At 41.9% G+C, this 13,380-nt stretch overlaps 1 protein-coding gene across 2 annotated transcripts in view; it reads right to left on the reverse strand.

Annotated features, from left to right (window-relative positions):
• The window catches only part of DGKD (diacylglycerol kinase delta), a gene marked incomplete at its 5' end in the record, with an annotated part of 109,385 nt that overhangs the window by 68,312 nt on the left and 27,693 nt on the right, over positions 1 to 13,380 (reverse strand). For both annotated transcript variants that reach the window (XM_079709610.1, XM_079709609.1), the window contains 2 exons: positions 8,682 to 8,762; positions 10,324 to 10,434. In XM_079709610.1, the coding sequence (XP_079565736.1) occupies positions 8,682 to 8,762; positions 10,324 to 10,434 (192 nt within the window). The remainder of the gene's footprint in view (positions 1 to 8,681; positions 8,763 to 10,323; positions 10,435 to 13,380) is intronic.

The following is a 13,380-nucleotide window of genomic DNA, read 5'->3' on the forward strand; positions in this document are numbered from 1 at the left end:
CAGAAATTAATGGAAATTTCAATTATAATTTCAATAGCAATGAAGAGTATAGAGAGTTTAAATGCTCTAAGATCCCTGCATTGTCTGGGAAGCACTAATCTGTAGTAGAAGTTAGTAAGTCAAGGATATATTTTGCAATCTATAAAATATCCACTAAAATAATGTATATGAAACAAGCTAAAAGAGCAGGAAATGAAATAATTCATCTATTTTAGAAAGAAAGATGTGAAAAAATATAAAATGTGAGACAAAGAGAAAACAAGTAATAATGTATTGGATTTGTACCCAAATACAAGAGAATCTAAAACTAAGTATAGATTAAACATAATCTAGTTAAAGGCACCATCCAATAGACAATTTAAAAAACCACACAACTTTATGCTGCTTACAAGAGACACATCTTAAATATAAAAAAAAGGTTTAAAGTAAAAGGATGGAAAATTATATACCACTACTTACAATACAATTACTAACCAAAATGAAGCTACTGTAGCTACAGTAACATCAAAGTAAACTTTAAGGCAAAAAACATTAAGAGAAATAAAAGGTTATTTCATGATAAAAGGGTCAATCTAGTAAGAATATAAAATAATTCTAAATCTGTATGCATTTAATAATAAGCCTTCAAATATATAAAGCAAAAATTAACAGAATGAAAACAAAAAACAGGTAAGTCCACTATCACAGTAGGAGACTTTAATAAATATCACTCAATAACTAACAGGACAAACAGAAAAACTAGTCAGAAGGTTATAAAAGATTTGAGAAAAATGATTAAACTTTTGTCCTAATCAACTTACAAGAACTAATGAATCCAAGTTCTGTTCAAATGCACATAGAACATTTATGAAAAGTGACCATTTACTGAGTCATAAAGAAAGTCTCAACAACTTTAAAGGACTGAAATCATTCCGAGTGTGTTCTCTGATCACAGTAGAGTTAAGACTAGAAAAATCGGACTTCCCTGGTGGCACAGTGGTTAAGAATCCGCCTGCCGATGCAGGGGACACGGGTTCGAGCCCTGGTCCGAGAAGTTCCCACATGCCGCGGAACAACTAAGCCCGTGTGCCACAACTACTGAGCCTGTGTTCTAGAACCCGTGAGCCACAACTACTGAGCCCGCGTGCCACAACTACTGAAGCCTGAGTGCCTAGAGCCCGTGCTCCGCAACAAGAGAAGCCACCGCTGTGAGAAGCCCACACACTGCAACAAAGAGTAGCCCCCACTCACCGCAACTAGAGAAAAGCCCATGCACGATGAAGACCCAATGCAGCCAAAACAAACAAAAAAAAGACTAGAAAAATCACCCAAATGCCATGAAATTAGGAAACACACAGATCAGAAGCAGACACAAAAGAATATACACAGAAGACTATGAGCTCATTTACATCAAATATCTAACACAGTCAACATGAATCTATAGTATTAGAAGTTAGGCTGGTGGTTACATGTCGCCGGGGGTGGGGGAGGGGGAACAACTGGGTGATATCGCGAGGGGAGCTTCCCAGGGCCTAGACGTGTTCCACAGCTTGATCTGGGTGACGGTTACACATCAAGCTCTGTACATACATCTGTGCACTTTTCAGTTTGGAAGTCATATTTAGATTTTTAAATTATTTAGAATATACAAACTTTCAGTAAAGCAGAAATGCTGCTTTGACAAACTCCTCTGAAGAGTCATAGTAGTTAAAATATACGTTCAGAATACAGAAAATCTGTAAATTTTTTGATAAGGCTGAAAATTATTTTTAAATTATCCCATGAAAAGAAATATAAGGGGAAAATGAGAAGTATTTTAACCTGACAATTTTGGCCTATTATTAGTGTATGAAATCTAGTTTTTTAAAAAAACAAACAAAAAAAAGGACCACTAAAACAAGCATAGCCAATGGGGGCAAACTTATGTAGATAAATAGAGTAAGAGAGAGGAGTAATTTTGAACCCCCAAAATACAGAGCTGACTATGCAAAAGCACATGAAAAATCAATTCATAAAGAAATTAATACAAGTGGCCAACAGACTGTGAGAAATGTTTGACCTCACTTTGATAATCAAAGAAATAAAACAAATTACCATTTTTATCAAAGTGGCAAAGAGGTTCTAAAATTTTAACACATGGTATTTGTGAAAGGATAGAAAAAAACCACGTTGTGAAGTCCTACTCATACAAGTTCTAAAGGCAATTTGGCAATAATACACCAAAAGCCCTTTAGTTTTCATAGATTAATATAAACATGTTTAACTATCAAAAACATATTTCATGTTATTTCAGAGGCTGGGACACGAAACTGGCAAATCCCCTTTTCCTCTTCATGCTGCTGTTATGTTCTGTGGCCTGGTAAGGGGTGACCCCACTTGAAGGTAAGAATGCAGAGGACTCTGTCTGCTCCTACTCCCCATCTTCTGAGAGTTCCCACGGCCAAACCTCCACCTCATCTAAAGGCATATCGTGTCTTTAGCTGCATCCCACCTTCACTTTGTTCTTAAAGAACAGAAGACAAGCAGACCCCTCTCCAGTTACGTAAGCCTCCTTCGTACCATTGCTTCCATCAAACCTGTATAAAAATCTCTCCTCTCCCCCAGGTATTTCCTCCCATCTCCCTTGGAAGTCTCTTGTCCCTGGATCCTTATTTCTTTATGATACACTTCTTTGGCCATTTTAGGGAGAAATTAAAATGGAGTCTTTTCTAATGTGGAGCAAATTTACTCATTCTTTTCCAGTTACAAAAGGTTCCCATCTGTTGGCTGATTCATGATAACAGCAACTTTCACTGCCTTGCTCTTTGTATCAGGCACGCAATTTTAATAGCAAGTGTGGAATTTGGAAATTACTACCGGAATAGCTGGAAAACTAAATGAGATATCCCAGGAAATGTAGTAGCTTCTGGGCAAATGCATTAATTCATTCTGCACTCAGTTCCCTGAACACATGGGCCAGGCACTGGCAAAGTCCAAGGCCAGGCCCTGCCTCCTAGGACCTGCATGCAGATTCCTGCAGTTTGCTGTATGGGAAGTGACAGGTTCAGAGTTCAGACAGTAAATACTGCACGGCGTTAGAAATGGGAGAGTCCAGAACCTACCGACCCTCTGTGGAAGCATGCCTTGGGGAAGTGGGCACCGGTCAACTGGCTCCAAACACTCCCCATGTATCCCTAAATTCCAGACGCCATCACGGATTGCTCAGAAATGGTCTCCTTATCTTGGGATATTTCTGGGGAACTTCATTATTAATCTTTCTCTTGTCCTTTCAGCACATCCTCAGATGAAAAAGTTTTTACAGCACTAACAAAATCTAAAATAAATGTGAAAGAATCAGTGCCTCTGCCCCAAGGGCTGGGAAACCGTCCATGACCGCCCCACAGGAACTGGCTGGACATCTGGAAGTCAACTATTTGGCACACATTTTCCCATAGAGACAGTATATAAATCAGGGTTCATTCTCAAATCAGACTGACAAAGCTCCATAATAACTCATGTAGTACCAAAGCACAGTGGCATACTATTTTTTATGGAGATATAATTCCCATACAATTCATCCTTTTACGGTATACAATTCAGTGGTTTTTAGCATATTCATAAAGTTGTGCAACCATCACCACTATCTAATGTTAGAACATTCTGCCACAAACCCCCAACTAAAATCCGGTACCCATTAGCACTCCTCCTTCCCACAGCCTCTGGCAACCACTAATCTACTGTCTCTACAGATTTGACTATTGTGCATTTCATATAAATGCGATCATAAAATATGTGGTCTTTTGGGTCTGGCTTTCATTCAGCATGTTTTCAAGGCCCATCCAAGTTGTAACACGTATCAGTACCTCATTTATTTTTCAAAAGCATTTTAAAAGTTCACACTTTCTACCTCAAAAGGGATTCCATTTCTAAGAACTTAGGCTATGGAAATAATCAGAAATATACAAAAGTATCTGTGTACAAGTGTACAGCACAGTGTTATTTTATACGAAAAAATGGAATATACGGACTGGTTAAACGTATACATTTATATGATGGAATACTATGCAACACGAATAAACAAGATTTTGAAGGATATTATAAGAAAAAAAGCTCACTGTTAAGTGAAGAAAGAGGTTAAAAACTATACTTTATAAAACACATTTGGTGGGAACGACATAAATCAATATATATTATTAGGTATCTTTGGGTAGTAGGAATGTGGATGGTTTTAAATTTCCTATTTTATTTATACACTTCAAAATTTTCTTCAATAACTTTATCAGAAATGTAATTTATCTTGACTAACATTTTTCTACTGCGAGAAAAAACAACTTTGGAATGTTGGAATGTGAACAGAAATGCACTCAGTTAAATTCTGAGTCCCCAATGTCTTTTAATTATTTATATATATGAAAATAAAAATGAGTTAATCAATAAGTTATTTTTAAAAGTTATGAAAAGCAGACAGAAGACAATAAATATAAATGCATAAAGTGAATTAGGTAATAGAAAAATGGAATTGTTCAATAATCTAAGAACTGGATCTCTTAAAAAACAAAATGATAGAGTTTAAGAAATATGACAAGACAGTCTCCCAAGGCAATAGAAATAAAAGCAAAAATAAACAAATGGGACATAATCAAACTTATAAGCTTTTTCACAGCAAAGGAAACCATAAGCAAAATGAGAAGACAACCTACTGACTGGAAGAAAATATTTGCAATTGATACAACTGACAAGGGCTTAATTTCCAAAATATACAAACAGCTCATACAACTCAATAACAAAAAAACGAGCAACCCAATAAAAAAATGGGCAGAAGACCTAAACAGACATTTCTCCAAAGAAGACATACAGGTGGCCAACAGGCACATGAAAAGATGCTCAACATCACTAATTACTAGAGAAATGCAAATCAAAACCACAATGAGGTACCACCACACACCGCTCAGAATGGCCATCATTAGAAAGTCTACAAATAACAAATGCTGGAGAGGGTGTGAAGAAAAGGGAACCCTCCTACACTGTTGGTGGGAATATAAATTGGTGCAGCCACTATGGAAAACAGTATGGAGGTTGCTCAAAAAACTAAAAATAGAGTTGCCATATAATCCATCAATCCCGGTAAAACTATAATTTGAAAGATACATGCACCCCTGTGTTCACAGCAGCATTATTTACAATAGCCAAGACATGGAAACAACCTAAATGTCCATCAACAGATGAATGGATAAAGAAGATGTGATATGTATATACAATGGAATATTACCCAGCCATAAAAAAGAATGAAATAATGCCATTTGCGGCAACATGGATGGACCGAGAGATTATCATACTAAGTCAGAAAGTCCGAAAGAGAAAGACAAATACAAGATGACATCACTTATATGTGGAATCTAAAACACGACACAAACGAACATATCTATGAAACAGAAACAGACTCACAGACATAGAACAGACTTGTGGTTGCCAAAGGGGAGAGTAGGTAGGGGAGGGATGGAGGTTAGGGTTGGGAGTTCGGGATTAGCAGATGCAAACTATTATATATAGAATGAATAAACAACAAGGCCCTATTGTATAGGAACAGGGAACTATATTCAATATCCTGTGATAAACCACAATGTAAAAGAATATGAAAAAAGAATATATATATGTATAACAGTCACTTTGCTGTACAGAAAAAATTAACACAGCATTGTAAATCAACTATACTTCAATAAAATTGTTAAAAAGAGAGAAATATGACAAGAAAAACAAAAGCTAAACAAGTAAAATTAGGTATGTGAAAGGGGATCTAACCAGAGACATTTATGTTTAAAGTGCAGGACTTCCCCGGTGGTCCAGTGGTTAAGACTGCATGCTTCCAATGCAGGGGACATGGGTTCGATCCCTGGTCGGGGAACTAGGATACCGCATGCCACATGGCATGGCCAAAAATAAATAAATAAAAATAAAGTGCAAACAATAAATGTTACTAAATTTGAAGGTGTGGAATAAATGGGAAAGTAAATACCAAAATGGACTCAAGAAGTAAAAAAGTTCCTATGATCAAAAAGCAAAAACAAACCTTTTAGGGACTTCCCTGGTGGTCCAGTGGTTAAGAATCTGCCTTCCAATACAGGGGACGTGGGTTCGATCCCTGGTCGGGGAAGTAAGGTCCCACATGCTGCGGGGCAACTAAGCCCACACGCCACATCTAGAGAGGATGCCTGCGTGCCGCAAGGAAGAGCCCGCGCTCCAAAACAAAAGATCCCACGTGCCACAACTAAGAGCAGACGCAGCCATAAATAAATAAATAAATAAATTTTTTTTAAATTGCAATAAACCTTTTAGGTTTATTCAGAGCCTTATTACCTCCCTGAAAAGTAAATTCTCTCAAACTTTCAAGAAATAATCAACTCTAAAGCTATAAAAATGTTCCAGAGCACAAAAAGTCATGGACAGTTACTAAATGAATTTTATGGGGCTAGTTTAACTCCGAAATCAAAACACAACAAAGGCTACCTCCCACCCAAAGAAAAGCACACACGCTTTCAGAAAATTCTAAATCCAAAATTAGGGTATAACATTCAACATTACCAGGAACAATTTATTATTATGAAATGTACAAATACCTAAAACCAAATTGATCATCTAAATTAATGTTCAAAACACTCCAGTGAAATTCAACACCTACTCCTAGTAAACACTCTAAAAGCCATAAATCAAAGAATAATCCACATCCATAGTTGTCTCCCCAGCCAGTAAGTAAACAATAAAACTAATGCAGAAAAAGTAAAAATAGTCCAAATAAAACGAGGAATAAGATAAAAGAGGCCGGGCTTCCCTGGTGGCGCAGTGGTTGAGAGTCTGCCTGCCGATGTAGGGGACGCGGGTTTGTGCCCCGGTCTGGGAAGATCCCACATGCCGCGGAGCGGCTGGGCCCGTGAGCCATGGCCGCTGAGCCTGCGCCTCCGGAGCCTGTGCTCCGCCACGGGAGAGGCCACAACAGTGAGAGGCCCGCGTACCGCAAAAAAAAAAAGAAAAAAAAAAAGATAAAAGAGGCCGTCAGGGAATTCTGACTAATTCGATAAGCCACAAAGTAAAACCAAGAGCAGTTAACTACATCAAAACAAAATAAGTAGAAGTTTAAATGAAGGAAGGAAAATTCCATTTGGAGCAGCAACATAATCAATCCATAAATAAACAAGTTAAAAAAAACCTGAAAGTAGCTAAAACTAATACTAACCCAAAATGTTAGATCCTAAACATGAAGAAAATTACCCACCTTGAATGAGTTATAAAAGAATTGAAAAAAGGTAGGGAACATACTGTATTTCTAGATAAGATCACTTAATAACACAAAGAAAAATATTTTAAAATATTCCATTCCTGCTATTAGAGTCATACCTTACACATGAGGTTCTAAAGTCAGCCCCCAAAGCCAAAACTGTAAAGTCATACAAGAAATGCTGTACAGCTATTAAAAAATGTGATGAACAATTAGATCAATCAACATGGGGAAATGTCCACCATAAACTGTCAAGAGAAAAAAATAAAACCAAACATGTAAAACAAAAGGATCACTACGATCTCATGTTATATGTGGGTAAAGACATAGATATTTAGACATGAAGATAATCACTCTAAAGTGAGCAGCTGGGGCTTCCCTGGTGGCGCAGTGGTTGAGAGTCCGCCTGTCGATGTGGGGACACGGGTTCGTGCCCCAGTCCGGGAGGATCCCACATGCCGCGGAGCGGCTGGGCCCGTGAGCCATGGCCGCTAAGCCTGCGCGTCCGGAGCCTGTGCTCCGCAACGGGAGAGGCCACAACAGTGAGAGGCCCGCGTACCGCAAAAAAAAAATAAAAATAAAAAAAATAATAAAGTGAGCAGCTGGCTACCTCTGGGTACTGAGGTCACACGATTTTATGCATTTAGAACTTTTGCAGAAAGTACAACATAATTTCTATAAATGTGTTGGGGGGAGGAGCTTTAAAAAGAAAAGAAGTACACCAAAATATCAATATTCTATGTTTTGAAGTGGCTGAATGATGGCTGTTTATTTTTAATATAAATTTATTTATTTATTTATTTATTTTTGGCAGCATCGCGTCTTCATTGCTGCGTGGGTTTTCTCTAGTTGCGGCGAGCAGGGGCTACTCTTCGTTGCGGTGCGCGGGCTTCTCACTGCGGTGGCTTCTCTTGTTGCGGAGCATGGGCTCTAAGCACGCAGGCCTCAGCAGTTGTGGCTCACGGGCTCTAGAGCGCAGGCTCAGTAGTTGTGGCGCACGGGCTTAGTTGCTCCGCGGCATATGGGATCCTCCCAGACCAGGGATCAAACCCGTGTCCCCTGCATTGGCAGGTGGATTCCCAACCACTGCACCACCAGGGAAGTCCCCTGATGGCTGTTTTTTAATTGCTTCAATATTTTCTGTATTTTCCAGATTTTCTATAACAATCATGAAAAACAAACCTCTGTGCAAAACTGTTAAAGAAATGTAAACTACAACGTGTTTTAAAAATTCATTTGGTCCCTCTTGTTCTTTTGTGTTTAATGTGCGAAATTCTCAGTTATTCTCCAACCATAGTATTATTTTGAACCTTAAATTCAAAATTTACCAGGAATTGTTCCAACCAGAGAGCAAAGGATGAAAAGTCTGAACTGCTCACACACATTTGTTCAAATTAAACAGGAAAACCAAATGTGGTGAAGAATCAAGAAAGGTGTGCGTCCAGAGGCTTACCGTAAAGCTGTTGTTGACATTTTTGGTGCTGGATTCAGCCACACTGGCGTCTGTCAGGTCCACCTCATCAAATATGATCGACTGGAAAGACACAGGGACTGCAGTCAGTGGGGGCTAAGGTGCCCCTGGCCCAGGGCTGCCCACCACTCTCCCTCGACCCCAGGCAAGCACTTGAGAACTAAATGAACGCTGAGTGAGTTCACCCTACCTGCTTCTGACAAAGCACCAAGCTCACAGGTATAGCTCAAGACTTTTTTTTAGTCCAGGGAGTTCCCCAGTGATTGCATTAATGGAACCAAAAATACGTCCTCATACGAGTCCACCTGAGAGGGCAGGTTCCCGACTGAAGGTCCTCTGTCCTTCCGACTTTAGTTTCTCCACCTCGCACATTTGCGGGGAGAGGTCCCGGCTAAAATAAACAATTCTACGGGAAGAGAGACTGACCGAAATAGAAGGGACCCAGCCATGAAAGAAAACAAGGGAGCGGAGAGAATCTAGTCCTGGAGAGAGAGACAGTCAGGCTCCAGAGGAAGGGCTGGGAACCAGGCCTGAGACGCCCCCCTCCCCATTTTCCTCTCCTCTCTCTCCCAAATCCCCGCCCCGTTCATAGCCTTCACCTCCTGTTTACCTTTCCGTCCCCTCTAGGAGGACTCCATCAGGAACCCCTGGAGGAAACGCTAATAAGTTAGAAAAGAGACTCAGTCTTTTAAGTAACTCCCCCACCCCTCCAACTAAAATAACTGTAAGGGTTTGTATTTTTTTAATGAAGGATGTGGTCAGAACCCTATCTAAACAAGTTATTCTGTTCAATTTCAAATTTTAATGCACTAACTCACTAGGGATACATCTCAAAATGTAAATTATTCAGATACCAGATTTTTTTTAATACCAAAATATTAGTATTGACTGCAATACTGATACAAAAAAGACTGGTATTCAGAACACCAAAAACTAGGTTTGCAGACACGCTAGTGTTTGAAGTGTACATGACACCACAGTCGTCTAAACTGGGCAGTGACTCAGGGACTCTCAGTGGCTCCTCCTCTGTCACTGGCATCTGCCTGGTGATTCTAGCTTTAAATCTTACACAGATGGAACATGGGAAGAAGGATCATGGCTAGAAAGCCAGAGGCAATTTCTGTTCACACACCAAAAAGCCCAACACACTTTAAAAATACTTTTAGTTAGATTCACAGGTACATACACTCAACTCCAAACTCATCAAGTTGTATACATTAAGTATCTGTACAGCTTTTTGTAAGCCAATTATACCTTACTAAAGTGTTTTTAAGAAAAAGATATTTAGGCCGTAATAAGAGATTTTTAAGCCAGTTACCCCCAATTTTTCTGAAAAAAAAAAGATATCTAATGGTAATGTGGTTATTTCTGTGACCTTTTCTCCTTTCCCCATTGGTTACACATGACATTAAAGAAAAAGAAAATGAATTAAAATATCAGTGTTCATAAGAAATAAACATGCTTGAGACAAATAAAACCCAGCACCCTAGAGTATTACAAAACTCGCTCAAAATAACAGATCTAGAATCGAAGGTTTTTCCCAAGATGAGGACGCAGAACCCAGTCTCTCCCTGAAGCTCCTCGGATAGTTTTCTCTCGTTAAGTTTCCTCCACTGCATCTCACCTTGGCGGTTTTTGCATAGTACAGCGTTCGCCCTCGAAGCTTAAAGTATCTCCTTTTTGATCGTTGGAATGAATTGTTCTGTTTGGTCAGCATCCCCTCTTTGATGACGGTCTGAAAGCACAGAAACGGATTCATGAGCGTGTGTTTTCGCGGTGCCGTGCGCTTGTCCACTGACTCCAGTTCATTTGTGTCTCTAATGGGCCGATGGCTTAACAGAACTATTTCACACTCTCCCCAAACCCTGACCTATGGACAGGCTAAGCACGCGGCCAGGGGAGGGTGACACAATTCTCCAGGGGGCAATGGCGTGCCAGAGTGGCGGGGGGAGGGGCATGGGGGTGTGTCAGAGGCCCAAGGTGTGCCCTGCATATGCCCTGGGGTGGGGGTGGGGGGTTAGCAGAAGCGGGGCGCAGGACCACCGTTAGTGGCCCCAGGCCAGTGCTCTCTCCAACTTCAGCATTTGGTATTTTTCAGCTATTCTTGGCCCCGTCTCCGTGTTCTCTGGCTTCCTGCCATTTCTCAGGATCCTGTTGCCAAAACTGTCGACGTAGGTTGCTATGGGGTTCAGTGCAGTTCCAGGCCTGCCCCCTTGGGCCCTCACCCCTGTTCACAGGCTGGGCATGTGCGTCTACCCATACTGTAACAAGGAGAAGAGCCACTGCCAAAGTCACTAAAACTCCTCCACCCCCAAAATCTGACCAACCCACCACCAAGCAGGAGTTCAAAGAGAATCACGAGGTGAACAGCAGTCCACTCAGCTCAGCTCAATTAAAGCCAAGAATGGGGCATGGCTTCTCCTGAAGCTGCTTCCCGGGCACTTACCAAACGGGAGGAGGGAGCCCTACACACCACTTACAAGCTGAAAGTTCAAGGACCTACCTGATCATTAGATGTGTTGAACTACTCAGAGCCACTAACACAGTCAAAACTAATAAACAAGGTGCCCTGAAACAAGTGCCTGGCTTCCAGCATCTGCACACACCTCAACAAATGTCCATTCTACACGGAGGCCCACCATGCGATGGAGGCAGAATGTATAAAAATTCTGCTCAAGGACAAGAACATGGGTCCAGAGAAGCTTTTGTGTAATTACCCAATCCCCTAGAGCTCTGCACTTTAGGTAACTTTTTAAGTAGCTGTACAAAGCACTTGAGCGTCTGTGGCCACTTAAGACGACATACGATGAAACCAGACACAGAAGCCCTACGTCACCCCAATGTGTCAGAGGCAAGAGCAGATGTCTGTGCTGCCTGGTCCCTCCATCATCCGGCTCCTAACGGGGAGGGAGTGGAACCCGCGATGCACTGATACCCCCCGTAGAAGAATGCTGAAGACAACCCCCTACACACACCACCAGCATCTGGCTGTGCACCAGGACCCCCCCGTGAGAGCCCCACGCTCCAGGTGTCCTGGGAGGCCGGCAGCACTGCTCCTCCCCTTATCCCCGCCACACAACGTCCTCTTGGAGCTTCCTGGGCACAGTGGGCTGCACACGCCAGCTTGCGACGCCATGCTGGGTCTGATGGAATTTGCACTGTCAGGGCTGGCCCAGCAGCACAAAGAACAACCATTTCCACTTCCCTAGAGAATCAACTCTGGGGGGAAAAACCACTGAGGAACCGCCCTACTCATTATGTGGCATGCATCTTCACCTTTACTTCTGAAGAGGCCACCCACTGTTCTTCCAGGTAATTAAGGAGAGAGGAACACATCACCCAAGATCAAGGTAAGAGACATGTGCCAATCCAAGGCAGAGAGAAAGTCCCAACCTCTGGTCCCAGGAGCTCCTGAAATACAGAAGGACTGTTAGGTTGTTTCCTAAGATTCTTTTCAGACCCAAGTGCACATGGTGATGCTATTTCAATGTGCTCCTCAAAGACAGGACAGCTGACTGTGCCCAGCGGGGCAGACACAAGACGCCTGCTGTACTCTCCAGGAGAGCCTTTCCTCTGGACCCCGCAGGACCCGCTCACAGACCAAGTCACCTCTCCTCGCCCCCAAATGTCTTCCTTACCTCTGCAGAGGAAGTCATCACTTCCATATCTTTCCCAAATGCAAATTAAAGAAAAAAAGAGGAAAAAAGGCACCGAAACCAACAAGCCCAGACGCAGAAAAGTTATAAGAAGTTATCTTTAAAGGATAAATGCTAGAGTATTTTTCTTGCATCTCCCGCTACACATGTCACACATAAAAGAAAAGCAGAATTAAACCAAAATCCACTCCCACTCCCACACACACTCACAAATCTTTCAGAGAGCGGATGAGAGCTGCGATCTTGGGCTACCAAAGGAGAGCTGTTGTTCTATTTATAGAACAACAGTGCTCAGAAAAAGACTCTGGTGGGTTTCAGCGGAAAAGGCTGGGGAAAAGATAAAGACTAGTATTTCTTTGAAGCTTTCTCAGAAACTGCATTTCTTCTCCTATTCACTGCTAGTGGAAGACTATAGATATGCTGCAGAATATTTTTAACACTCAGTCAAAAGCAATGCACTAAAAGTGGTCAAGAAAAGAACACCCCTGACTAATCTGCTGTGCTTTGCATTTGGCAGCCTGTAAGCAGCACCCACAGGAAACTGCTCAGCTGGCAGGGCTCCTCCTCACGCCCACCGGAGCAGAGAACCAGAAGTCCAAACCCAGACCCAAGAGGGGCTGGTCGCTTATGCTGGTCAGCCAGGCTCTTAGAAATCATTTTGTCAAGTTCTTTGCACAAACGACAGGGCCGACTCTGTCCTTCAAGCCATCCGGGGCACCTTCATTATCATCGGGGACAAAGGACAGATTTGCAACACACACACAGGCACTGAGAATCAGAGCGGCAAGTAAGTGGGAAGTGGAAGCATGTGGCCCACCTCCAAACGGAGAAGATGCAAATCCCAAGCCGGGTTGCAGAATGGAAGCCGGCAGGGTATTCAGCCTGAGCCAAAGCCACCCACTGACTGACAGAGACACGCCCAACCCACAGGTAAGGTGGCCCAGGCACCTGCCACAGGCGAAGCTCGAGTCCTAGTCATCCTGCTCAGGAGCAAAGAACGGAGTAAGGCAGCTCCGGAAATGCCC

The sequence above is a fragment of the Hyperoodon ampullatus genome (assembly GCF_949752795.1).
Source record: "Hyperoodon ampullatus genome assembly, chromosome: 8".
Taxonomy (NCBI): domain Eukaryota; kingdom Metazoa; phylum Chordata; class Mammalia; order Artiodactyla; family Ziphiidae; genus Hyperoodon; species Hyperoodon ampullatus.